Genomic DNA, 27,782 nt, shown 5'->3' on the forward strand with positions numbered 1-27,782 from the left:
TAAATCATATCTCTTCGTTACATTGGCGATCACATGTCGTGTTTTGACAAATAAAAATCGAGGTTGCACCCAAATCTCTTATGCTGTCGTCAGCTTCCTCATGTGGTCTGTTCTCTAAAAAGCATCACGTCATCTGGGGGTGAAGAGGCCAGACATCTAGGTGCATGTGTGTGTGTGTGCACGCTGTGACTAAGCAGGAAACCACACCTCAGCTTTACACATAGGCTCTCAGCGGCTGACTTTGGGGATAGTGTGAGCAGGGCAGCAGGGAAATGAAAGAGGGGGGCGTAATGACAGCGAGTCACACAATCCTGTTAGTGTTCAGGTTGCTGCTCTCTCTCTCTGCGTGACTTAAAACCTTTAAGTGCAGCAAGAGTGAGCCGTGTGCTGCTCTCAGACACTTTATTAGTTAATTGTGGCAGAAGCAGTAAAATGAAGAGCACGAGTTGATTGAGTCATGAAACATGTATGATCGATGAGTCTCCCACTGTTTGCAATAATTACTAATGCTCATGTGTGTATGTGTGTGCATTGATTTTTGGGTCTGCATTTATTGACCGTCTCTCTCCTCACAGTGTTCAGCTCTCTAGACATGTCTCGGTCGGTCTCTGTGACGGCGGCGGGTCAGTGTCGTCTGGCCCCCCTCATCCAGGTTATCCTCGACTGCAGCCACCTGTATGACTACACCGTCAAGCTGCTGTTTAAGCTGCACTCATGTGAGTCACACACCCCTGCTGGTCGAGCACACACACGGCTGCAGGCTCAATAACTGCAGCGGTGCTCAGTGTTGTCGTTACTAAATGCAAATATTGTGCAGTTTTTGAATATCACTGAAGTGACTGGAATCCCTTGTTAGACTGGGCCGATTTGCATTTATTGATGTCTAGCTAAAGTAGGATTTCGTCCATGGTGATAACTGATTATTTCCATTTTTTTATTAGTTGAGATTGTGCAGGAAAATAAACACGGGCCTTACTCTGAAACTTTTTTTTTTTTTAATCCTATATGTTGTTTATGGTTTTCTGACCTTAGCTTATGAGAGCAAATCCTCGGCTTAATCAGATGTGGTTAAGACTTAGTCTCACTGTGTTTGTTGACCAGTTTCAATCATAATTGTATTTTTATTTTAATGTTAATTGTTTTTAATGTTCAAAACTGGTCAACAAACACAACAGCAACATTAGGTCTGCAGCTAGCGATGAACAAAACTGCCATTTTTTTTAATGCTTCTGTAATTTGTTGCTAAAGGTAAATAGTAGTCATTGCCATCACATCTGTCTAAAGCACAGATGTGCTTAAGCCATTTAACACTAACTTGTGACTCATTCAAGTGCAGTCGAATGATCAGTGGATGGACCAGTGTTGTGTCTACACGTAACAGACAACCTAACAAAGACCCAATGTCTTTACACACTTTGTAAACATTTTTGTGACAGACTGCTGGTAACAATTTCCACAAAATAGCATTTTTGCACCAACAAGGCAATTCTCAAAAAGCTATTAGTCTGAAACTTGGCATATCTCAGCGTGGTGTGCAATGTGTCCTTAAACAAATTTGAGGAAACTGAACAGATGCAGGACAAAAGAAGAAAGGGAAAGACTAAAAAAACTATCTACAGCAGATAAACAGCATCTGAAAGTCACATCTTTAAGAAATAGGAAAAAGACCTGACACAGGACCTGAGTGATGCATCTGGACCTTCAGTTGATCCGTCTACTGGCATCACTTTCAACTTTCAGCATGATAATCATCCCAAACACACTCCCAATGCAGTTTTGTTTGCCCGCTTCAATAAGTCACTGCACCTTTTCCAAGAAAAGTATAAAGAAATGTGGGGCGGCTCGACACTTTTGAACATTACTATACCTCAAATATTTGACATCATCATTTTGCCTACAATAGTAAAATCACAGACGAATAAATACTGTAGTATGGGCTTGTATTCAAGGTCTCACTCGTAAGCACCACTTAAGTACAAGCTGATGAAGCCCTGTGTCTCCTGAACTGCACTGGGTTTAGCTGTAGGATTTCTAGCCTTACCTTTGGCTCTTAATATTCCTCAGATGTGTGCATACTTAAAATCTCTGACAGTTATCTTCAAAGATTGAGAGATGCGTTTCTCCTCTCTGAATTGATGGATTCCTCAGAACCCCTCGGGCTCATGAAAATTTTCAAAGCCTCACTGGGAAAAAAAAATTAACCAGCAGCTCAGTTTCAAAAAGCCTTTTTCTTACTCTCTGGAAAGGTAGATGTGGAAATTTGCAGTTCTGAAGTATTCTTAATCAAATCCCCCCGTATGTGTATGCAGTCAGACATGTTTTAAAGTATCCTGATCTACCTGTCTGTAAGTAATTCCTGGCCACTTGTCTTTGTGTGCACGCAGGCCTTCCAGCTGACACTCTCCAGGGCCACAGAGATCGCTTCCAGGAACAGTTCAAGAAGTATGAAGTTCACTTTCAGTGTCTCACACACACACACACACACACACACAGAGTTGGTCACAGTTTCTCTGAGCTCTTGTTACCGTGCTGAATGAATTTTTAGTGTCAGACCTTTTTGCTCTGTCTGCTTTTCTCAGTGAGGTTTTCCCGTTTCCTCTTTTTCATTTTTATATCTCTCCCCTTTTTGCTTTCAGGCTAAAGAGTCTGTTTTATCGCTCCAGTAACCTGCAGTATTTTAAGAGGCTGATTCAAATCCCACAGTTGCCTGAGGTGAGGACTTACGCGCATTTAAACCACACCTAAACGTGTAAAAGTTTCAGTTCAAAGCTTTTATCTTTGTTGTTGAATCCCATCGTTTTTCACAACTGAAAATGAAATGTGATGTCACGCTTTCATGAAAATGTAGGCAAATAGATTCCACTGTGATGAACCTGACGAAACCAGGACATTATACAAAGAATAACCTCGTGCCTTTCTGATTGTCGCAGAACCCTCCAAACTTCCTGCGTGCATCTGCTCTGTCGGAGCACATCAGCCCCGTGGTCGTGATCCCCGCCGAGTCGTCGTCCCCGGAGTCAGAGCACGTAGTGGAAACGGACGACCTGGTGGACACGGACGTCCCCGTACTGCCGGTAACCAGATAAGCAGCTCTGGATGCTGTCTTCTTAAATTTGGCCCATCTGTTTGTCCAGCCAAATTATTAGGAACATCTGTGAACTCGTATAGGATCCAGTAGAGCTGTTCTGCCGCATCGCATAGATTTATATTTAAATGTGTCGTCTATCTAAGCATTTCCTCTGTATACATCTGGTTTGTATAGTATTAATTATGTTGTTTTTCAGATGCACATGAAATCCAGTGTCTCAGCTTATTGGAATATTTAATAAGATCAATTTAAAAAAAAAAAAAAAAAAAAAAAGGTTTTACTGTTTAAGGTCCAACCTTAAACAGTTTGGTGCAAATTATTGGTATGACATGGACGTGATCAGCTCGTTGCACTGCTGAAGTGTTACTGAGGGTTTGACAGAAGCTTTCAGCTTGTCAGTATTTTTAGCTCTGGTGTTTCTCATCTTCCTCTTGACAATACCTCCAAGTACGGTTCAGTTCAGGCAGGTCGATCGAGTGCACTAATGAAAAGGTCGACAAACCGTGGGCACGTGTGAAGTCGGCTTCTCCATAAAGTGCTCTAAAATCTCTTGGTAGACAGCTGTGTTGACTTTGGATCAAACACCTCCAACAGCAGCAGGTGACACAGCGCTCAACATCATCCCAGACTGCAGAAATCTCACACTGGACTCTAGATCCTTGATTTCCAAATGAAATACACAATTTACTTTTATCTGGAAAGATACTTTGAACCACAGCGGATGTCCTTAGTCCAGGTAAAACATTTTCAGTGCTGTCTCTGGTTGACAAGTGGTTTCATTTTAGGAATGGATCGGTTTCCTGAAGATGTCTGAGCGTGTGGTGCTCTGACCACAGCCTCAGTCAGCTCCTTCTCTGCAGGCTCTTTCTGTGCCTGCTTGTTGAGGATGTCAGTGATGATCATCTGGGCCGCTGTCAAGTCAGCAGTTCTCCCCATGATTGTGCTTGCGTGTACTGAACTAGCCCATCAGACACTCTGAGTAAATTACAATCCAAACTGTACAAACACAAACTGTAAAGGAAATGTTCTAAATACAAGAGATACTGGATTTTCATGAGCTATCATAATTATCAAAGTAAAAAAAAAAGTGGTGACATGTTTCACTTTAGGTTGCTATGTGATTTGTGTGTTTATCCTTTTCAGGCTCCTGTGGAGACAAAATTCGACGACCTGTTTGGCACCTCGGCTGCTATCGACCCGTTCAACTTCAACAGTCAGAACGGCATGCGCAAGGATGACAAGTGAGTGTCATTACAGGAGCAGAGTGACATGAATAAACACTTATTGTATATAAAATTGCCCAAGCGCTGCGTAAACATGTCTCTGGTGCCTGAATGGTACCGTGTGAATCTTGTTCTCCAGTTTTATGTAGAGCAGCAGAGATGACAAATATTGCCAAGTATTTCTAACAGTCCAGGACACACGTGTGCCATCGTACCCCAAATAGCTAAAGTTTTGCTTATGTTAACAACAATCTTGTAAGATCAGATTAGATTCATTTTTATCTGTGATGTTAATGACAGAGACCGGCTGATCGAGCAGCTGACGAGGGAGATCCAGGCCCTCAAAGAGGAGCTGGAGTCTTTCAGACTGGAGGTAAAAACAGCAGCTTTTTTCCTAACTTTATCCGAGCAGCATCCTCACAAAACGTATGACCTTTTCCCCCTCTCTCCTGTCCGTTGCCAGAGCGGCCGGTTGTGCCAGGCTCTGCGGGGGCGAGTCAACGAGCTGGAGGCGGAGCTTGCCGAGCAGAGCCACCTGAGGCTACAGGCTGTGGGAGAGAGCGAGTTCCTGAAGGCCGAACTGGACGACCTGCGGAGGGTCAGGGAGGACACGGAGAAGGAGCAGAGAAGCCTAACGGAGATTGAGAGTAAGGCTTTGTTTATTCTACACCGGCACATTATCTACTCAGTCAACGAGTCGAATTTTTGGTCATGGTCATCTGACATAGCCGCTTCACCTGCTGTGTGTGTGTCTCTCTGTATGTGTTCACGCGACTTTTACCAGGAAAAGCTCAGGCCAACGAGCAGCGCTACACCAAGCTGAAGGAGAAGTACACCGAGCTGGTTCAGAGCCACGCAGACCTGCTGAGAAAGGTGAGACCCTCTACTTCATGAGATCCTTAGATCGCAGTGGCCTCCTCGTGTCCTTTATTTCTGTCAAGCTGAGGATCTGCTGTCTGAATTACAAGTGTTTCTTTGTGTGTCTGTATGCAGAACGCAGAGGTGACCCGGCAGATGACGGTAGCTCGGGCGGCACAGGATGAAGTGGAGGCGGTGAGGAAAGAGATGCAGGAGAAGGTGAAGGCCGCTCAGGAGGCGGCGGACAGACAGGTGAGAACGAGGCTGGTTTGGTCATCACTGCCAAACGTGTACGGAAAGCAGTACGGTTTCGCTCCAAATGGTGTGCAGAGTTTGGTAAAGTTGGATTTTTCTGCCGCAAAGTGACCAAACAGGCTGTTGTTTTTAAGATGTCTGAAGTTTAATTTGGGCTTTTCTTGCTCAGGAGCGGGAGCAGCTCGAGCATCTTCAGGAGCTCCAGAGAGAGCTGGTCTCAAGCCGGGCAGAGCTGGACTCCCTGAAGACCAGCGTGGCCTCTTCGCAGCAGGTCTCCCTCTCCTCTCCTTTCTTCGCTCAGATCCTAAATCCAGATCCCGGAGTTGCTGTGAAAACTTACAAAACTAATTTATAGCCCGCTCCCTGCCCTTTAACATTAATCTATAAAAACACCAACTAACACAAGAGTGTGCGAAAAGATTAATGACATGGGTGACCTGTGTGATCTTTATGTATAAAGTCTTATAATGGGGCGCTGACACCACACACTCTTATTCTAATCATCAATTATTAAATGATCTCAGTCACTCTCTAGCTTGGCAGCAGAGAAGGGACAAAGTTAAATACAGCTGGTATCCTCCTGTGATCCTGGAGCACACCAAGCCTCAGATCTGCAGATTTTTCTTCGAAGGAGTCAGGCTTTCTTGGCATTTGTAAAGTGATCTAAAGCAATAATTCTCCAGGCTTTCTGAAAGTTTGTCAGTTTTTCATCAGACGCTGGTTCCGGTTTGACCCAGAGAGCTGTCAGGGGAAAACGAGGCTTATCTCTAATAAAGGTGCTCATAGCAAAGCTTGTTGGAATTAAACAAATGAGGGATGCTCAACACTTTTACACAGTACTTTTAAATGGTAACAACACATCCCGGACAATGACTCAAAGATAAATAACCGCTTTTCTGTCACAATCGCGCTCCATAAAAACACACTCCGTCCCCGTCCATCATCCACGCCCTCCATTTCTTTTTCATCGTCTCCTCTCTTAATCACGACTGTTCCTGTACGCGAACCGCTTCAGAGGCTCAAAGCGCAGCTTGTGTTAGAATTGATATGCTAATTCGTTTGTTTGACATCAGCGATTGAATAAAACGATTTTCACAGTGGAGAAATTTAAACAGAATCAATTGTTATGTATTCATTTTTTCCCCCTCACCGCCTCGTTTCTTTTCTTATTCGCCTCTCGGTTTGTTTGTTGTTTTTTTTGTCATTGCTGAGCTGAATAGAAAAAGTTGCAGAAAACAAAGAGAGAGCGAGAGATGAGAGCGGTAAAAATCTTGCACAAACATTAACTGCTTATGGAAACACGGATATTTAGTCCCTTACATTAGTGCAGCATTTCATTCCAGGATCTTAACTACGGATGTTTCAGAGGGGAGAAAAAAAGCTGGAGCTAACGAGATCATTTACAGGAAAATTCATAACGGGATAAGCGTAATTTAAACATAAATAAATAAATCCCTGAATCATGCTGTTAACCCTCAGGATCCCCGACGACTGTACCGTTTCTCTGCACATGCTCTGTTCCCTGTGCCTTTCATCCGTCTCTCAGCCTCCCACTCCTGACTTCCTATTCTTTGCAGCATCCACTTATCAACTCCATCACTCTTTCTGTCCTCCTCCGCCTCTCTCCAGTTCTTTTCGCTCCCACAGCCCACATTTTATCGCTCTTGTCACTTTATTTTTCCTTCTCCCCGATGAGCAGCTCTCACACCGCAGCTTTAAAAAGCCTAACAGTTCTGTTTCTTCTTCATTTCCTCCTCTGTCTGTCGGACCTGCCGGCACCCAGGCTGTAAGTCTTTCAACTTTTCCTGCTTTTACACTTCACTATCTACCTGCAAATAAAAGGGCAGGCACTCGGCTCAAGTTCCACTGCTCTCCTCCAAAGACAGGAGGATGTAGCTACATTACAAAACCACAAATTCCCAGAGTTCCTTTATTTAAAGGTCAACCCCAAAGCTCTGGGGTCTGAGACAACATGGTTATTGTGGTTAAAGATGAAGTGGGGTTTTTTTGTGTGTGTGTTTGGGTTTTTATAGTGAGGTCAGAGCTCTTCCTGATCCCGACAGCTGTGAATTATCCTGACCATCCAAATCGTTTCCTTCTGTTGTTCTTCTCACTTCATTGTTTTTGTTTCGTAATCCCTCCATGTTTTATTTCCTCGACACAGTCGAGCGAGGTGCTCGGCACTCAGCTGGCAGCGTTGGAGTCGGAGAAAGCCGAGCTGGTCCAGTCGTTGTCGAAGGTGGAGGCGGAGCTTGCGGCCCGGGGGGAGGAGCTAGAGCGGGTCCAAAGCTCGCTGGTGACTGAAAGAGAGAGCAGGGTGAAGAGTGCTGAAACCCTGCAGAACCAACTCAATGAGAAGGTGATGAATTCAAACATCTCCCCTTGTAAACTTCTTAATTTTAGTCACTTTAAATCGAGCACGTGGGAGACGCGAGCAGCTCTGAGTGTGCAGATTGCGATGTTTGTAAGTTTGACTGTGTGCGTTTGTCCACAGGAGAGCAGGGAGCAGGCGTTAGAGAGCCAGCTGGCAGCGGCTCGTTGGGCCAGCCTGCAGGGCGCCGTGGAGGAGGCGGAGAAGATCATCCAGGACAGTCTGGCTCAGATAGACGACCCGGCGCACATCAGCTGCACCAGCTCGGCAGGTCAGAATCTGACGTGTGGATTCTGTGCAGTGCAACTGTGAACATCACCTCTTTGTGTAGCAGCGTGTTCGTGTGCATGCGCTCATCAAGTGTGTCGCTCCATCTCTGCAGACTACCTTGCATCCAGGTGTCAAGCCTCCTTAGAGTGTATGGAGAGATTAAATTCTACCAGAGTGGCCTTCCTGGCTGACAACACGGGTGAGACGAAACAGAATGTGAAAGAAAAAAATTAGTTATTTGTTTGTAATTTGTTATCTTTTAAAATCACGCTGTGTTAATGCTGTTAAATAAAGCTGATGAATATTTGTGATAATTTTTACTTTCTTTTTTCTGCTGTTTTGTGCAGGTGTGTCTGAGCTGGTGCGTGCAGTGACCCAGTCTGGCCACCTGGTGGGCGACACCATAGTTCAGGGTAGTGCCACCTCCCACATGGTGCCTGTGGAGCAGGCTGACGGTAAGATTGTTCTCTGTGAGAGGTACAGAGAGATGATTTCAGTTTATGGAGATTTTCATTTCCTTACTTATCTGAACTGTTCTGATCCTTACACTCACTGGTCACTTTATTACGTACACCTTGCTAATACTGGGTTGGACCTGTTTTTTGCTTCAAAACAGCCTTAATTCCTCATGGCATGCTTTAAATAAGGTGCAGAAAACAACCTACAGAGATTTGACATGACAGCATCATACAGCTGCTGCAGATTTGTGAATCTCTCGTTCCACCACATCCCAAAGGTGCTGTATTGGATGGAGGTCTGTTGACTGTAGAGGTCATCTGAGTACAGTGAAGTCACTGTCTGCTTAGTGATGTGAAATCATCATCAAATCTAATTAAAAGCCAATCTAAATAAATGAGCCATAAGCTGCTTTATAAAGAATAAATACATTCAAGGCGACGTAATGATGGAGGGAGAGCATTCCACAACCTGGGGGCCACTGCTCTAAAAAAAATCTCCTCTGGTCTTAAAACGTGTTTGTGGAACTACCAACAGCCTTTGATTAGATGATCTCAGGCTGCGAGAGGGAGCGTGGGGTTCTAAAAGATCAGAAATGTAGAAAGGGGCATCACAATTCAAAGCTTTAAAAGTCAGTACCAAGATTTTAAAATGAATTCTAAAATGTACTGGAAACCAGTGTAATGAACATAAAACTGGTGTAACGTGCTCTCTTTTTCGTGTCTTAGTTAAAAACCTTGCAGCAGCATTCTGGACTAACTGGAGACAGTCAAGATTCCAATAAGCCAGAGGACTAATGGCTCAGAAGGCCCAAATGAAGCTAGTAATGTCCAAATATCTAGCCTATATTAGTTAATATTCATTAACCTATGTAAAGAGCACTTTTGCTCTGTTTCAGGTAAAGTGTAAATCTGCACCATTTTCTATTCGTCTTTTTTCTGCTGCAGCAATCAAAGTCTGATTTATTAATGACAAACCAGTGGTAGAAGCATAATAACATCAAGAAAACTGGACAGTTAAAGGATTTTTTCTTTATACATTAAAAAAATTTATTGTTTGATGATCTGAAATGTTTAAGTGTGACAAACAAATACAAAAAAATGATTTTTCACACCATTGTCATATAAAAATGACTCACTTCCTTCATTCTGTTCATTGACCCCATTGTGAACCACTAAAATGTTTTATAGTATGTAGTATATACATATATATATGTATGTAATATATATTTATTTTATTTATTAGTTTTTGGGTTTGTTTTGTTTTTTTTGCACTAAATTAGACAACATCAAAATAGCGTTGACATTTTTGTTATTTGTGTTTTGTAATCTTTATAAAAACCTAGAAAAAAACACCTCTTAATCTTTGGTATATGGCGAGGTGCTGTGGACTTCCAAGTTTGTGACTGTGTCGATTTTTCAAATCAATACCATGGTTGCATCTACTGAAAATCTCTGTGAAGCTTAAATCTCAGTGACCTTGACTTCAAGGTCAGAGGTCAACTTTTCTGAAAATTGGAGGCGTTTCACATTTATAACACAGGTATGTCTACTAGGAGGCTGAAGGGTAGCACTATATATTTATAAACAATCAAAAACAACAATTTATTTCCAATTTGTATGGAATTTATTTCTGTAAACATGGTGTTTTAGGTCGGATTAAGGGACTGATGTGATGGTAAGGTGTCCGCTGCTCTGCTTTGAATATTGGTAGGCTTTTTTATTTTTTTTATTTTCACAAGAATTACTAGTTCCCCTAGAGTTTTGGCCACCCCAGCAATCAGAAGATTCCCTATGAGCAAGCATTTAGCGACAGTGGGAAGGAAAAACTCCCTTTAAAAAGGAAGAAACCTTCGACAGAACCAGGCTCAGGAAGGGACAGCCCTCTGTCACGACTGGTTGGGGTGGGGGGAGTGAAAATTAAAAAAAAAAAAGCCAAAGTGATAATTATTGGAGCAGCTTAACTAATATTTCCAGTGTAATTTGCTGTTAATATCCTTTTCCAACCCCAGTTTGTGTTTTTATCACTTTGGTCCAGGGTGGAAGATGCCATGCTGGAGATTGACTCTGTATGGTTTTTCAGTGTTGATACTTGGGAACCTGTTGGAGAGGCCAGGGCTGAAAAAGGGATGCCGTAGAACCTGAGAGGGTGTTATCCACTGGTGTGCATCCAAGGCCAACATCTCTTTAATTAGGATGACAAATAAGCGTTGGCCATCTTCGGGTCCTCGTCTAAACATCATTATTTGTTCGAGGTCATCCAGACGTTTAAGTTTTATGTATCTTGTCTCCAAAGATTCATATCCTGTCTCATATTTAAATTGTTGGGCGGTCTTAAATGTCCAGCGCTGTTGGTTGTAGTTGTAGTTGTCTTTTGTGAAATAGTCTTCAGTGTACACGCCAGGATCGAGAACATGATCTGGTGGCTGACCCTGAGTCTCTATGATGAATTTCAAAACATCATATTTTTTTCCAGGGTAGAGTGGCACGCCTGTACCGAGCTCCACAGCCACCAGCCCCAGAGACCACATGTCACATGCTTCATTATAAGGAAGGCCAAGCATAACCTCAGGTGCACTATAACCAACTGTCCCCACACGGTCACCAGGCATCACTGCAGACGCAGGACATGCGAGGCCAAAGTCTATAAGTCTGACTTTGACTGGAGACTCATAGCGGTTTACAACCATGATGTTTCCAGGTTTGAGGTCAGCGTGCACTATTCCCAAAGAACCCAGGTGGGACAGAGCATTTGTGAGTTGACCTAAAATTGGCCTGACTTCGCTTATGGGGAGACACCGGTTATTCGGGTCCCCTATGTAGTCCACAGGCATTGATCTAGGAGTTCAAATTTCAGGCAAACCCGCTCTCTGTCAAGGAAAAAGCCGTTCCATTTAACAATGTTGGCGGCATCTGGATCCAACCTTCTCAGCTGCTCCAGGATGAAAATTTCCTTTTTTGCCTGTTGCAGAATATCAGTGCGGTTCTTGTTCACCTTAATAGCCACAGCTTGGTTGGTTTTGGTATCACGGCATTTGGCTACAATACCAAAGCCCCCTTCTCCGAGGAAAGCCTCTACCTTGTAGTGGTTTCCCAAAATGCTCCCTTCAACTATTTCAAGCTCATCTGAGCTGAAGGATGGGCTGGCTGACGTGTGTACGAATACTTGCTGAAAATTCAACCGAGTTTTGGAAACTGCAGTTGATTTTCTCTGATCTCTTGCATTTCAAGTTTGAAGGGTGCTGAAAGACCACAGGGTTTTGTGGTCTTTCGGCACTAATGTCAATGCAAGGGGAACTCTTAGGGTTGAAAAAGGGATGCCGGAGAACCTCCGACGGTGTTATGCGCTGGTGTGCATCCAAGGCCAACATTTGTTTAATTAAGCTTACAAACAAACGTTGGCCATTTTCAGGTCCTCTTCTAAACATCATAACTTGTTCGAGGTCATCGAGACGCGTCAGTTTGATGTATCTTGTCTCCAGGGACTCATATCCTGTCTCGTACTGAAATTGCTGGTCAGTCTTAAATGTCCAGCGCTGTTGGTTGTCGTTGTCTTCAATGAAATAGTCTTCAGTGTACACGCCAGAGTCTAGAACATGATCTGGTGGCTGACCCTGAGTCTCTATGATGAATTTCAAAACATCATAGTCTTCATTTCCAGGGTAGAGTGGCACGCCTGTACAGGCTCCACAGCCACCAGCCCCAGAGACCACATGTCACTTGCTTCATTGTAAGGAAGGCCAAGCATAACTTCAGGTGCACTATAACCAACCGTCTCCACACGGTCACCAGGCATCACTGCAGACGCAGGACATGCGAGGCCAAAGTCTATAAGTTTGACGTTGATGGGAGACTCATGGCGGTTTACAACCATGATGTTGGATGCAGAGGATAAGATCCAAGAAAAGATTTACTTATCTGTCAGCTCATCAGCGAGCAGCCGCAGAATCACAGGTGCAGCTTGGCAGGGGATGGAGAGTGAAGACACAAAATCAACAATGACTTATGGCAAAGAGACAGTCTCAATGTTATTCTTTATTTTTTCTCAGTGTCTTCTTGGGGGTATGTGTATATGTGTACGTGATATTAAATGAATGTTTAAGTGCAGGACACTGGGTATACCGTATTTTTCGGGCCGAAAGGCTCACTGTCGATAACGGGCCTGTTTTCATACATAAGGTGCATTAAGCGAAACAAAACAGTCAGATAAGTCAAACTTTACTCTACTCAATATTCTTGCTTCCTCTTTTCCGTACCATTGATTCATTAATGTTGAATCCTCTCGCAGCTGCTCCAACTTCTATCGAGTGGGAAAAAGTTAGCGTTCATCCACTGGTTTCACTGTGCTAATCTTATGGTAACATAGCTGTGTCGCTAGCGATCACGTAGCACATCATTATATACCAGCTAGCCCAACTTCAGTAACCCTACAGAAGTCATTGCTGTTTAGTTTTCGGCCTTCATTTATGTTAGAAGTGGTAGCAGAGCTGTACGTTTTAATTTGTTCAGAAATCTCCCAGAACATGCTGCATCAATGAAGTTAGCTCGCTAGAAACTAGCGAGCTAACTTCCTGCTAACTGTTTGATATTTCTCCTTCCACAACACTGACACTGAAAAGCTGTGTGAAAATGGATCTAGCTAGTGACAGCTGCCCTCTCCTCTTAGCCACAGCTTACTTCTTTACCCAGTTCTTCATGTTGACCATGTCTGCACACATAAGTCCATTGATGATTTAGATATGCGTTAACTTGCGCTTTTGAACAGCTGTACCTAATAAAGTGACCATTAAGTGTATGTCTGTTTATCGTGTGGCGGGACACTCACATTGCAGTCGCAAATAGTTCTTTAGTCGTGTTTTAAATACAGAATGTGAGCCAAAACAGGCTAGAATAGAACAAAAGTGCTGACTTCATGCAGATGTAATGTTTTCGCCCTCGGGGAGATGGCAAGTCTAAACATGCCCAAATATAATAGAGTTCTGGCCAGCACTTATTTTACTGCAACAAAAGAAAAAAACAAAACCTAAACACTGGGTCAAAACCACAGGCTGCAGAGGCTAAGGATCAATGAGGAGCACTTAGCTTTGACTCGGTGTGTGTGCTTCCATACATTGCCTGTGGAGCCTGTTTACAGTTTAGAGCAGGGGTGTCGAACGTACGGCCCGCGGGCCGGATCAGGCCCGCAAACGGGTTTAATCTGGCCCATGAGATGATTTTGTAAAGTATAAAAATGAGCATCAATTTTTCAATAAAGAAACTGCTGTTCCAATTGTGTCCATTGGATGGCGCAATAGCAATTGTGAGCTACTTTGTTTTGCCCACGAAATTTAAACCTGATGTGCTTTGGCACCCTTATTGCCCCAATATGTCTCTGTCAAAAAAGAGAAAAGTGGATGCAGAGTGTTCCAAGAAAAATGGTCATCCTCCTATTTATTCACGGGAGTGAATGGGAAAGCTGTATGTTTGGTGTGTTCCCAGCATGTTGCAGTGCTGAAAGAATATAACCTCCGTCGCCACTATGTGAGTCTTCATGCCGACAAATATGACAACTTTCAAGGGCAGCGGAGAAGAGAGAAGGTGAATGAACTGTTGGCGGGTCTGAAGAAACAGCAGTCTGTGTTTACTCACAGACATCAGTGATGCTGCAGTGAAAGCTAGCTACCTCATTGCTCATTGCGCTGGACAGGGTCGGAGTGGACTGGTCCCGCGCTGTCAGCCTGGCTACAGATGGTGCGCCCTCAACGATCGGGAAGAAATAATGGATTGGATTTATATAGCGCTTTTCAAGGCAGGCGTTGTAAAAAAAGTTCAGAGATAAAGTGCAATCTGCAAATGGAGGACGTGATTTTTGGACTTTTCACTGTATTTTGCACCAGGAGGCTTTGTGTTGCAAGTCACTGAAAATGGATAACGTCATGAAGGTGGTCATCCAAACTGTTAATTTCATCCGATCCAGAAGCCTCAATCACCGTCAGTTTGACAGTCTTCTCAGAGAGAAAGACCACATCTATGGCCTGCCATACCACACTGAGGTAAGATGGTTGAGCCGAGGTGCTGTGCTGAGGCGTTTCTTTGATTTACGAGGAGAAATTGTTGTTAAACGGTTTATGGCAAACCAGTGTTAGAATTTCATTCCGCAGAATGGATGCAGGACCTTGCATTTATGGTGGATGTTACAGAGCACCTGAATAACTTGAACAAACAGCTGCAAGGACGCAACAAAGTTGTCACGCAGTATTATGACAGCATGCGTTCTTTCAAGTTGAAGCTGTTATTGTGGGAGACGCAGCTCACTTCCCCTGTCTGAAAAATGTGTGCACGATGTGGCAGATATGAAGCGGTTTAAAGATAAAATAACGGGACTGTTACTAGTTTGAGCAACGATTTCAGATTTTTGGTGAACTGGAGAAAGACTTCAAAGTTTTTTGCTCGCCGTTCACCGTGAATCCCTTTGATCTGCCCGTCCGGATCCAACTTGAAATAATAGACTTGCAGTGTGACTCGGATTTGAAGGGCAAATTTGCCGCAGGTGGCTTGAACACATTCTATCAGGATCTCTTGCCAGGTTACCCCAACTTGACAGCCCTCGCTGCAAAACTGTTGTGTATCTTTGTGAGCAAGTTTTCTCTGTAAAGAGCACATCCTGAAGTTAGCTGACGCTCAGGATGTGAAGCCTGATATTGATGAGCTGGTGAAAGCTAAAAGATGCCAGGTATCAGGAGTCAAATAAACTATGCAACCCCACTGAAAGTGCTGCATGAGACTCCCTGATGTAGTTCTGTGATCTGTGATATACGTCTGTGAATCACTGAGGCACTGTGTGTTTGTGTGTTCTTTGTCCTCAGAATTTTCAAATAACTTGATGTTTTATGATTATTAGCTATGTTGTGCCTGTACTATTTTGAACATACTGTCCACAGGCTCTAGATTTATTTTTATGTTGATCGTATTAAAACAAAGAAAACAATCTGAAGTTGTTGTTTTTAAGTTATATATACAATGATTTTACCAGTCCGGCCCACTTGAGAATAGACTTTTCTCCATGTGGCCCCTGAACTAAAATGAGTTTGACACCCCTGGTTTAGAGCAAATCATCTGGCTGTCAGGTGCTGCAGAGTTATATTTTGGCTTCCTCCTGTCAGAGTGTTCGTCTGCAGCGGTTGACACGTCTGAGGAGATATCGGTTTAATTAACACTCCAGCTTCAGCTGCTTGTGGCACAGTCATATCCCAGAGTTCAGAGTATAAATCTGGTAGCTCAAACACTTAGTGTGTGTGTTTGTGGATTTATAACCCGTGCATCCTTCCTGCCCCTTTTTGTGTGTCAGCCCTGTCAGAGAGTGTGAAGGTGTGCGGGGCTGAAGCTTTGGCTCTGCTGGGACTGATGAAGCAGCAGGACGGCCTCGCTGCAGCGGACAGCGGCAAGCTGAAGGCAGCTCTGGAGGCCGTCCTGGCCACGGCAGAGGTGGGTAGAGATAAAGAGTCGCTCTGTCTCCGCAGCCGCTTTGTGATACGATGGCTAATTTCTCCCTTAATGTGAATACTTGACTTTCCGCTGTTTCAGAAATTGCGTCCTCAGGGTTTGGAGCTGCAGCAGGGGGAGCTGGGAGACCTCGTGGAGCAGGAAATGGCTGCCACTTCTGCCGCTGTGGAATCAGCCGCTGCCAGGATAGAGGTGCATAAGTGTGTTTGGGAGGGGTGTTTAACTTTGGTCATCAGGCACCAGGTGTTTGTGCGAGTGTCCAGTGTGAAAACATTGTCCCCTGTTTGACTTTGCAGCAGTATTAACCTCTCACTCTTCTCCCCCCCTTATGTTCCTCTGTGCGCGCCAACAGGAAATGCTCAACAATTCTCGAGCAGTTGATACAGGAATCAAGATGGAGGTCAACGAGAGGTAATGCTCAGATTAGGACTTGTTTTTTTTGGAGGGGGGGCACCGCACGGAAGCTGAGCAGATTATCTTTTTCCTATAACATCATTTTTAGTTAAATGTGGGTTTCCAAAGATAACTGACTGTCTGGCTTTTAAAGCAGCTGCAACCGTGAGCCTTTCTACACTCATGCAACAGCGTAAAACTCGGACGAGCGGACATTCAGCGACCTTTAAATGAGTTCAGAGTCATGTAATGTCCTCGCTCTAACCAGGCAGCACCCTCCTCCTAAAGCAAACAGTCACACAGTGCACTGAAGCTCTGATATAGACCTGCCAAACATAGCACAGACAACAACACCACATTTTACCTCTAATTAGAAACAAACTTCAACCTCAAGCTTTTTAACTTCCGGTGGTTTTGTTTTGGTTTCTCTTTCCTGCACAGCAGCAAAATGCTTTTGAACTTTAGAAGAAGTTGAGTCATCTCCAAAAACTAACTCAGCATCTTCTTCAACAACAAGAAGCTCTCCACAAACCTTCACCAAAGCAGTGTTTACCTTCAAGGGAATAGTGCTGTAAATAACTAGAAGTCACTATATAACATGATACTACAGTATATTTCCTGAAAATACTTTCTTTATAGATATAACACATTTTGATGGAGAGGTCAGAGGTCAAATGTGACACAATGCGTTGACGATACACCCCACACTTGTAAGAATCATAGTTTCTAAATTGGAGGCTTTTTGTTAATTTTCCACCAATAAATGTTTAAGTGAACTTTGAAGATGTGAGCTAAATTTTAATGGATTGTTAACATGACCTCACTCTACACCACTACAAAGTGTCAGAATGACACACACGCATACAAACATTACCAAAAATGTGCAAATGTTGTGTTTTTTGGTGGCGTTTTGCCTCCTTGGCAGAGGCGAGTGTTCCTAAGAGAGCGGCGAACTCCTCCATCTCATTTTGAATAAATAACACAGACACAAGCCTGCAGGTATCTGTTTGTATTCTGATGTGCGCAATCTGAGGAAATGAAGCGGGAAAGGAAAGGGAGGTGGTTTTCATCAACCGCGAGATGTCGGATAGTCACCTGCTGAGTGCTGATGTGTGAAGAGTTTCATAAATTCAACCACAAAACCAGGACAAAGCTTGACATTTGAAGCCAGCCTGACACTTGTCTTCAATGCAGTATTCTGTCTTTTCAGCCTCATTAAATAAATGTCGGCCGTTTGTCGGACCCACAATAAAAAAAGATCGGGTTGATTAGGTTTCTCTGGTATTCATCCAGGCTGTGTATTAACTCTGTGTGCAAATTAAGCTAATTAAACTTTCTCTTAACTCTCAGGGTGACTTAATTATTCATGTAAAAAAGGAAAAAAGTGTTTAATCTGTAGCTGCTGTGGGAGATGATCATGCAGAGGAACAAACAGCCACTACAGCTGTAACCAAAACAAAACACACAAACTGCACTGAGGATTTGGGTCAGTGGTGCATCAGTCGTGCATTAGCTATCGCTACAAGCTGCGTTCAAGTTATCTGCAGGTACAGCTTCTGAGCTACATCAGGCTTGCTTGAGCTGGAGAGCTGCAGGCAGTGATTGTCTTCTGCTCTGTCGCCCTCTGCAGGATCTTGGCCTCCTGCACAGAGCTCATGCAGGCCATCAAGGAGCTTATTTTGTCTTCCAAAGATCTGCAAAGGGACATCGTGGAGAGTGGAAGGGTGAGTCACACTGCAGCTTTATGTTACTGGTATTTTAGCATAGTTTAAATAAACTCAATATCTAACATCTAATTTAAACATGTTTGGTGTTTGTCCACCAGGGGGCAGCCTCCATGAAGGAATTTTATGCCAAGAACTCACGCTGGACCGAGGGCCTGATCTCTGCCTCCAAAGCGGTGGGATGGGGCGCTACAGTCATGGTGTAAGTAGCCTTCCTCTCCTCTGTGAGTCTTCCTCACAGCAAAGTATTAAAGTGCTTGAAGGCTGAGTGCTTGCTGTGGGAAAGTTGTTGATGATGATGATGATGAGCAAAGAGGAGACTTTTTTTTTTTTAGAAGAAGATTGATAAAGCGAACACTTTAAGGCTTGTGAGGTTATTTACAAAGTTTTAGTTTCTTCTGAGCGTGATGCCCAGGAGCTCTGGCTAGTGACAGGGAAGATGACATCGCAGATGCAGACTGCTTCCTCTGAAGCGTTCCTGGGCGCACTTAGAGATGGGATTAGGTCGGGCAGTCGTTCAAAGCAGAAAAGGAGCAAAGTGAAATTGTTCAGGCATCCAAGCAACCTCCTAGATGTGGCGTTGGTACAGACTCTGTTAGCTGAGTCAGTGTTCCCCAGGATGAGCTGCGCTCTCTGCTTAAAGTGCTGTATTTTCAACAAGTGGAATTGCCAAATACAAGAAACCAGTAAAACTATATTTAAAAAAACCTTTGAATTTCAACCACAGGTGGGCAAACTTAACAGTTTTGTTCATGTCCTGTAGTAATGATGGCTGTTATCTAATGTTATGTAAATGTTATGCTATAAACACTTACCCTGATGTGGGGTATAGTTTATGTTTTAAGGAGTCGTTTTCGTTGTTTCTATGTGTGCTTTGGTTTAAGATGCTAGCCGCGTTAACACTATAAAAATCTCCAGTGTATAAAAACTCTGTTTCCACTTCCTTTCTAGCTTTAAATTAAAATCAGAGCTTCCCTTGAGTTTGTTTTGCACTGTGTTGTTGTTGTAGGGATGCTGCTGACCTGGTGGTTCAGGGCAAAGGGAAGTTTGAGGAGCTGATGGTGTGCTCACATGAAATTGCTGCCAGCACAGCACAGCTCGTGGCTGCTTCCAAGGTGAGCAAAGAAGTTGAGCTTTTTTTGAGAAAGCTGAAAACGTTACTTTAGCAGTTAACTCTAGGGAAAGATGTTAAAGATTTCACGTCTCTCGCATTATTGCTGCTCTCCTTCTGCAGGTAAAAGCAGACAAAGACAGCACCAAGCTGCACCGCCTGCAGCAGGCGTCCCGCGGCGTCACACAGGCCACCGCGGCCGTCGTGGCCTCCACTAAGTCTGGGAAGTCCCAGATTGAAGAGACAGGTGAGTTTTAGTTTCCTATTTCCTGCTACCTTAAAAAAGAAAGGAAAAAAAACCAAACAACCACAAAATATTTATGCCGGTCTTTTCTAGACACTATGGACTTCTCCAGCATGACTCTCACCCAGATCAAGCGACAGGAGATGGATGCACAGGTGAGCGAGCAGCCGACAGTCTTAATTAAATCAGGAGGTGACCGTAACTTCATCCGAGAAGCTTTTCACAAGGTGCCTTTCATTGGACGTGGAGTAAAAATAGTCTCTCCCTTTTGGCCCCAAAATAATCACAAAGTCTTATTTTTAACGAGCGAGCCGCTCGGGTAGGCGTGCCGATCCGAGACTCTGAAGGTTCGTTTTTCATCGTGAGTGAAGCCAAGGTTCATGTGAACACTTGAGTCTGTGTTGTGGCTTTGCTTCACCCACACTGAAAGAAAAACACGGGAAGCTCTGAACCTTCTCTCACACACACAGACACACACACACAGCTCATTGTTGGAAACGCACACAGGGCTCCTATTTTAAGATGTGTGTTTTAGTTTAAGTCAGACCTGTTTAAACAACAGCTTTCATCTGGTTGTTTAGAAGGTTTTCTCTCACTCACACACAAACACACGAGCCTGACATAATTCAGCCTGGATGACAGTTGGATTTTCCGTGTTTGAGAAAAGTTAAACAGCTGTATCTGTATCACACCGTGACACCCATAAACCCACGCTGGCAGCTGTGGCTGCGTTACAGTTTTAAATGTAATAAATCATCAGCTGTTGCTCGATGAAAGGTCGTCTTCTCCCTTGTTTGTTCAGCTTCGAGCCGATCTGTTTATAGTTTTTCGTTTTCCAGGATTTGAGAGGGGAAAGTGATTAACAGTCCTGTGAACGTGTCGGCGTCTCCACAGGTCCTGGTTCTGGAGCTGGAGACCCGTCTGCAGAAGGAGCGAGAGCGTCTCGGCGAGCTGAGGAAGAAGCATTACGAACTGGCCGGCGTAGCAGAAGGCTGGGGCGAGGATGAAGAGGGTGGGCACCTGCGTTACAATTTATGCACGGTTTTAAAAAAACCGTAGCAACAAAAACACTTAAAATCTGTCTCCTCCTCGTCCTCCACAGGCACAGGCTGATCCCCGCCACCGGTGTCGTCACCCCACTCCTCCTCAACCCAGAAGACCGGCTTCTGTCTGCCTCTTTCTATTTATAGACACACTTTTCAGCCTTTCTTCTCCCTTGTTATTTTTTTAATTATTATTTGTTTGTCTGTTATCCAAGCCAAATGAAAAGGTGCTTCTTTTCTAAACCCGCTTCTCCACCCATGTCCCGAAGCTTCCATAAAGGACAGCACCAAGGGCTCAGCAACAGCGGAGGATGGGTGGGGGTGTTAGTGGTATCGGAGGGACGAACACGTGCACACGAGGAACGGTGTGAAAGACGACCCACAGCCCGGCTTCGCGGCCTTCCCCCCCCGCTCCTCCTCCTGGACTGTGTTGGGAAAACTCAGCGGCGAGGTCTCTTATTGTCGTTTCCCTCCTCGCTGCACAAGTTCTACTCGTCATCCCGGGACGCACCGCACAAAGGGCGAACTCTGAGGAGCAGGACGGAGGGGGGAGATGAGTCCACCCAGCCCACATTCGTGTCTCCGTAACATAGACGGCGTGCTCTCCCATTTAAAAACAGATGTTTTTGTCCTGCGCGTGAAACCGCGGGAGCCCGAGACGCTTCTTTTTTTCTCACTGTGAGTTCTCACCTTATTGAGTCCGCTTCGCTGGACTTTCTGCCTTTCACCTCCTCACCATTGTAACGACCATGACTGTTAACTTAAACACCGACCCCTCCCACACACACAGACACACCCCTGATTTTTGGTCTTTATTTTAATAAGCGCTCAAATAGAACGGTCCATGTGCAGGAGGTTTGGGTTGCAAAGTAGCACACACACACACACACACACACACGGTCCCTGTGAACTACCTCATGCTACATCATTGGAGGTAGCCGTGCATCAGGGGAAGGTTTAGATGAGCAGGTTTGCTGAAAACACTAATAACATGGGTCTGATTTTTCAGATTTTCCTTCTTATACTGGTTAAACTGGGGAACAGGGTAGCGAGAGGCAGCCCTCTTTATTATCGTTATTTTTTTTAAATATAGAGCTCGTTCTGATGTCTTTTTCTCTTCATCAAAACACAAGTTTTGCTCCTCGGTTCAGTAAAGACAGAGACCCTCCTCTGCTGTCTCGTCACAAGCTTAGCCCAATAAATCAGCAGGAGAAGAAATATCCATGAGAACTTTGACCTTTCTTGAAGTCAGACTTAAACGAGGACTCGAGGCCATTCCCGCTGCACAAACCTTTAGATCGGCCCGGTTTGATCACGTGACCCAGCCTCTCGCCACGCACAGCGGGGGACCGACTGCCGTTATTTTCCCTGAATTCCTTCTCTGAGTGACAGAGGGATCACGGGGTCTGGGACGAAAGCAAACTGCAGTGTTTTTTCAATAGCTTCCTAAAGACCAAGTAGCTGTGGACATAAACTACAAGCCTCCTGTTGTTGGAAATAATATTTTGCTTGCTTTTAAGGATTCGGTTTAACTTAAACAAAACAGTTAGTTTCCTAACTTCCTGCTGAACCCGACGAGCTGCCGTTTGGCTCTGGACTCTGAAACCTGAGACGAGCAGGCGTTTATCTTCAACCCTCAACACGTTACTTACCTTCTTTCTATTCGATGACCCGCGGTTGGTGGTGGTGGGGGTTTGTCTCTCTGTGTCTTAACGTACTTTAGTTTTGGACGCTCCGCTTCAGCTGCATATCTCTAAAAGGTTGTGACACTGGGTAATTTAACAGCTGCTGGTCGAATAGTATTTGCCAATAATAAGAAGAAGTATTATCTGCAGTGCTATTGAGTCCAGGTCTTTTTGTACTAAATGATTTTTAGCTGTAGTCTGTCACTTCTTCCACATCTGGACAACACATCTGGTAGCTGACTTCAGTAGAAGAAGAAAACCTCCATAAAAGAAAGGAGCATTTTCTTTGTATGGATTTTTTTTTTCCAAGTGTCTTGAAAGACTGGATTGCACCTCGAGTGATATTTTGGGTTTTATTTTATTTTATTTTATTTTTGCCCAAATTACCTTTTTATTAACCTCTCTCTCCCTCTTTGGCTCTCTCTCTGGTTCATGTCTGTTTAGTCCTACCAGCTCAGCCAGCCTTTCAAACTGCCTCACACTGTAGTCAGAGAGAAACAGATACTCACATAGCAACATTGAAATATGTCTTTGTATAATATACTAAAACTATGTTGGTGGGTTTGTTTTTATTTTTTCAGTTTTTAAAAATAAATATTTCAGCTCATTAATACAGACCATGGCGTGACTGCGTCTCCTTCTTTCCCTCGTTGGATCTTAGTTCTGGGGAACAAACCAAAGCCTGTAAAGAGCACAGTTTTGAGAAATGTTAGTATTCTTGGAAGACGTCAACGTTGCACAACAGTCACTGATTGATAAATTACTTTAGTCTTTGCTCCGTTAATCCTTTTACCTGATAACGCGGTGGTCGCTGGGCAGATTTTGAGGATTTCCAAGAAATAAGTGAATAGCTGGTGGAGATGACGTGCAAACAATGGCATCCTTATGTGCATGAGAGCGCAGTGGTGGGAGGGTGCAGCGGGTGTAGGCTCAATAACCATCTTTTACAGAAGCAATAACCCCTTCATGTGCGTTGGATCAGATTTGAAATCCTAATGCAGCTAATTGATTTTTCTTTTTCAGGAGCAGGGGTTGGGTTGGACTGTTTTCCAGTAAAAGGATTGACTCGAGTATTTTTTAAAGTGCTTTGTTGGCACTCACCTTTGCCTAGATTTTCTGGCCAATGAAAGACAAAAGAGGAAAAACTGCTAATGAATCAGCCTGAGCCACACCCTCCCCCACCGCACCGAGATATGGTTGGAGGCGCTGCGGGACTTGTGAGTAAATGAATCGGTGTAATCTAAAACCACTGTGCTGAGATTACATAAATCCCCAATCTGGGCTGCTCCAGGATCAAACGTGTCTCCTCATAAGAGCCTTAAATGCTCCTAACTGCAGTACAGCTGATTGCCACTGAGGAAGAAACAAAATACAAACAATACCACCTCACAGCAGCAGATCATCATTAACTCTGCTGGTAATGTCTGAATTATAAACCCTGCTTGCAACTTTTAATCACAACACTATAGTTAAAGTCTGAGTCTTTCAGAAGCTGCTGATCTGCTGGGATTTTCCCACACACCCATCTCTATTGTTTATAGAGACCTAAAGGTCTCCTTTTCCAACCAAATATCCAGTAAGCGGCAGTTCACTGTGTAAAAATATCCTTTTGGTGTCAGAGGAAGATTGTCAAGCTGATTGGAAGCCAACAGCAGCTTGAATAACAACCAAGGTATTCAGAAGAGCATTTCTGAACATGCAACATGTTTCATAAAGCAGATGAGCCACAGCAGCAGAAGACCACAATCCTGTCGGCTAAGGTGAGAACACTGAGGACACAATTCAGCTCACCATAACTGCACAACTGAAGATTGGAAAAACATTGTTCTGATCAGAATTTCTGCTGCAACATTTGGACGGTAGGGTCAGTTTGGTGTAAAGGACCTGAAAGCATGGATTGTGCCAACAGATCAGGTTGGTGGTGTAATGGTGTCAGGATATTTTCTTTGCACACTTGGGACTCCTTAGTACCAACTGAGCATCATTTAAACATCACACCCTACATGAGTACTGTTGCTGCTCGTGTCAATTCCTTCATGGCCGCAGTCAAACCATCTTCTTATGGCTGCTTCTTGCATAATAATGCACCATGTAACACTGGTCAGATGATGATGATGAGTGAGTTTACTGTACTCAAATAAACCTCCACAGTCACCAGATCTCAATCCAAGAGAGACACTTTTGGGATGTGATGGAACGGGAGATTCACATGATGGATTTGCAGCAACTCTTTTATGCTATCATGTCAACATGAACCAAAACCTGAGGACTGTTTCCAGCACCTTGTTGAATTTTTGCCACAAAGAATTAAGGCAAAAAACGTCTCTATTACTACCAAGGTGTATCTAATAAAGTGTCTGCTGAGGGTGATTCAAACATTTATTTAATTTCAAAGTGTACAGGTGTGCTACAGAAATGCATCCCCTCTCTGTGACGGTCACAGCTGCAGTCAGGTGCAGACAGGCCACAGGTGTGCTCTGTTTACAGTCAGCAGCGACTGTAAACCTGCAGGCCCAAAACAGCAGTAACCCTTTTGTAGGTCAGTAAATCCTGTAAGCTGAGAGTGTTGAGCAGCAGCAACAACAACAGCAACAGGCTGAGGATCTGTAGAGCGGCACACAGCTAATCATAGCGACACGTGACATCTGAGGATCAATCAAAAATACGGTGAATACAATCAGGGCAGAACAGCAGATCAAAGGGCAGTGCGCACAAAGACGTTCGTCAGATGTGCAAAACATGTTTCTGAATATCTTAAAACGTGTCTATACAAAAAGAAGTGACCCTTCTGTCTGGTGCACGCTTCGGTCATCTCCACTTTGAGACCGAAACAACATGTCATGTACAAGTGAAGCACATTTAATAAATGAACTTTCCAAAAGCCTTTAAACTGTCCTCTCAAAGGTTGTTCAACATTATTGTTGAAATGACAAATATTCACTTTTTATTGTTAGCATTAGTTGTTACCATGGCAATAAAGCTTAGAGGACACCTTAGCCTAAATTCACTAATGTTAAAATGCATGCATAAAAATGTTATGCTGTCTCTACAGACAAAGAGATGTCATTAAAGCAGCTCTCTCTCTTTAAAGAGCCCTACATCAGTACATGTTGTTCCACTCCCCTCTCAGTGGCTCAGTGTGCAGCGGTGCTGAACTGTTTTGCTTTGTGCTGCTGTTGTGTCACATGGGTTATGTAGTGGGTGGTGCCTGTGAGAAAGACAGGGCTGAGCTATTTATAGCCTCTGCAGTCTCTTACAACAGGTCTCCTGGCAGCAGCAGCAGCACAGCCTCGGTCTGTCTGAGGATTCAGCAGGGACCAAGAAGCCCCACGTATGCAGCATTTTTTAGATCAGTGTTTACACTGACAGGTTCAGCACGATGGTTCACACAGATGGAGATAGACTGAACTGTAGTAGGTTATACAAGAAGAAAAGCATACAGCATATAGCAGGTTCTGCACAAAGCTTTGTGAAACTGGCAAGAAGAGTAACTAGTAAACAATAGTGGTTTCAGAGAAACTTATTTTTTCCAAAGAGCTGCTGGTGACATATAATTGCATCCATCCTTTGCACATGAAACTAAAGCCACTGCTGTCCCCTGTGCACGTGGTGGTGATTCACATTTTCTTTTTTCGATTGTGTGTGTTTTCATGTGTTTGTTTTGCTAATGTGCTTCATTAGTTTCTCATTTGAAGGCCTCATGCAGTGCAGATCTCTCCCTTAAAGCTGCATCACAGCTGGTCTTGTACAAATCTGTTTTTATTTTTGTGCACATTACACACAGTTAGGTCGATTGGTTTTTGGATAATTCTTTCTATGTTTTTTATAATTCAAGGGGTGGAACAAAAAACACTTTAACAGATTAAAATAACAAAATCGCAATAACTATTTAAGAATTACAGTCAATTTTCAGTCTCAACAGTAACTCATTGAGAGGCAGTTGCATGGCCATGTGAAGCCCATTATCTTGTATTTGTTATTTGCTTACTGGAGCTCTCAGTAAGCAAATCCAAAAAGATGGCAGTACAAACAAAGGAGGCCGTCATTAGGCTGAACAACCAAAATTAAAGCCTTCAGCTGCCAAATCAACAGTCTGGTTGAGCAGCTGAGCGATACCAAAAGACCTGAAAGACCACAGAAGACAACTAAAGTGGATGATCACAGAATTATTTCCATGGTTAAGAAGGAAATCCTTAAAATCTAACCAATTTAAAATCTCTCTGCTCAGATCCAGAAATATACTGCAGAACCGATTAGAAAAAGCTTTATAACGCAAATAATATAATGTTTTAAAACATGCTGCAAACCCAGTCAAAAGGGTTCTCAAAGCAGCTTTTGGAGTCAACATCAGGCGATGATAAGCTGGTCCTGATGTTTCTAAACAACAAACAGAAAAAATGGAAAATATGAGTTCATGTGCCTGTCAGGAGAAAACCGCAGCAGGGAGAATTTCATAGTTTGATCCAGGAGTTGAAGTTTTATCACAGTTGCTTTTATACATATTTCAGGATGTGAGAGGAGGAGTTTGAACTCTTGTTGGCAGAGTTAAGACCACATCTGAGGAGGCAGAAAAATTATTTCAGAGAGCCAATTGACCCAGAGCACAGTTGTGGTCTGATTGGTCAGCCTGAAAAAATAAATGCTACAAATTTATCCTGTAAAATTAGCCGATCGGTGTGAACGGCTGCATTAAAAATACAATATACATGATATATTTGCATGAATAATCAAAGTCTACAATCAAGAGACTCTTTCATAAACATAAATACAGTTTACAACATGTGCAAATCAGTAGTTAGTTAGTTAGTTAGTTCAAGAATAAGGCCAAATTAGGCTTTACCAGAAAACATATAGAAGAGCCTGCACAGTCCTGTAAAGGAAAATAAATAATCTTTGAACAGATAACATGAAGATGAACTTGTACCAGAATGATGGGAAGAGAAAAGTTTGGTAAAAGACTTGTGTTCTGAAACATACCACATCATCTGTCAAACATAGCAGAGGAAGTGTTGTGGTATGGGCCTGTGCTCCCACTGGAAGCAGGTCACTAGTGTTTATAGATGATGTGACCGCTGATAGAAGCTGCAGGATGAACTGCAAAGTGTCAGGGCTACACGTTCTGCTCAAATTCAGCCAAACATTCCACAACTGATCAGACAGCATCTCATAGTGCAAATAATATGATGACTCAAAGAATACTGCAAAAGCAAATAAATTATGTGGTTCGTGTGAATGGCTGCATCAAGAATATGAGTCCAAAATATATTTTGCACACACAAAATATTTGCAGGAATTTTAATGTATAAAGGCCTTGATTCCCTAAACAGTTAATGCATATTTCATTTTTGTAAAACTACTTGAATTAAAGTTAAAAGTCTGCACTTTCACAAACTTACTCATAGAACTAGAGTTACATTAGTAACAACTACTCTCCTAAGTACTTTTGTGGAACTTTTTCTCTACATCCATTGTTCCCAGGAGGACAGATTTTACCAGGGAAACCACCCATTTAAATTGTAATTATGTTTTCAAGTTTTTACAACTACTCATTTTTGCTGCAGATCTACAACTCCTAGAACT

General features: G+C 43.4%; 1 protein-coding gene across 2 annotated transcripts in view; it reads left to right on the forward strand.

The window, feature by feature from the left end:
• Positions 1-22,819, forward strand: part of hip1 (huntingtin interacting protein 1) — a 54,457-nt gene extending 31,638 nt beyond the window's left edge. For both annotated transcript variants that reach the window (XM_080889717.1, XM_080889718.1), the window contains 24 exons: positions 576-716; positions 2,385-2,442; positions 2,637-2,712; positions 2,931-3,074; positions 4,232-4,329; positions 4,612-4,684; positions 4,775-4,958; positions 5,096-5,184; positions 5,305-5,421; positions 5,594-5,695; positions 7,589-7,783; positions 7,919-8,066; positions 8,178-8,264; positions 8,413-8,520; positions 15,848-15,984; positions 16,084-16,194; positions 16,355-16,413; positions 18,026-18,119; positions 18,221-18,321; positions 19,129-19,234; positions 19,354-19,477; positions 19,568-19,629; positions 20,369-20,486; positions 20,577-22,819. In XM_080889717.1, the coding sequence (XP_080745843.1) occupies positions 576-716; positions 2,385-2,442; positions 2,637-2,712; positions 2,931-3,074; positions 4,232-4,329; positions 4,612-4,684; positions 4,775-4,958; positions 5,096-5,184; positions 5,305-5,421; positions 5,594-5,695; positions 7,589-7,783; positions 7,919-8,066; positions 8,178-8,264; positions 8,413-8,520; positions 15,848-15,984; positions 16,084-16,194; positions 16,355-16,413; positions 18,026-18,119; positions 18,221-18,321; positions 19,129-19,234; positions 19,354-19,477; positions 19,568-19,629; positions 20,369-20,486; positions 20,577-20,587 (2,543 nt within the window). In that variant the 3' untranslated portion in view covers positions 20,588-22,819. The remainder of the gene's footprint in view (positions 1-575; positions 717-2,384; positions 2,443-2,636; positions 2,713-2,930; positions 3,075-4,231; positions 4,330-4,611; positions 4,685-4,774; positions 4,959-5,095; positions 5,185-5,304; positions 5,422-5,593; positions 5,696-7,588; positions 7,784-7,918; positions 8,067-8,177; positions 8,265-8,412; positions 8,521-15,847; positions 15,985-16,083; positions 16,195-16,354; positions 16,414-18,025; positions 18,120-18,220; positions 18,322-19,128; positions 19,235-19,353; positions 19,478-19,567; positions 19,630-20,368; positions 20,487-20,576) is intronic.
• Positions 22,820-27,782: the final 4,963 nt, after the last annotated feature.

Source organism: Rhamphochromis sp. 'chilingali' (genome assembly GCF_963969265.1).
Source record: "Rhamphochromis sp. 'chilingali' genome assembly, chromosome: 8".
In the NCBI taxonomy this organism is placed as follows: Eukaryota; Metazoa; Chordata; class Actinopteri; order Cichliformes; family Cichlidae; genus Rhamphochromis; species Rhamphochromis sp. 'chilingali'.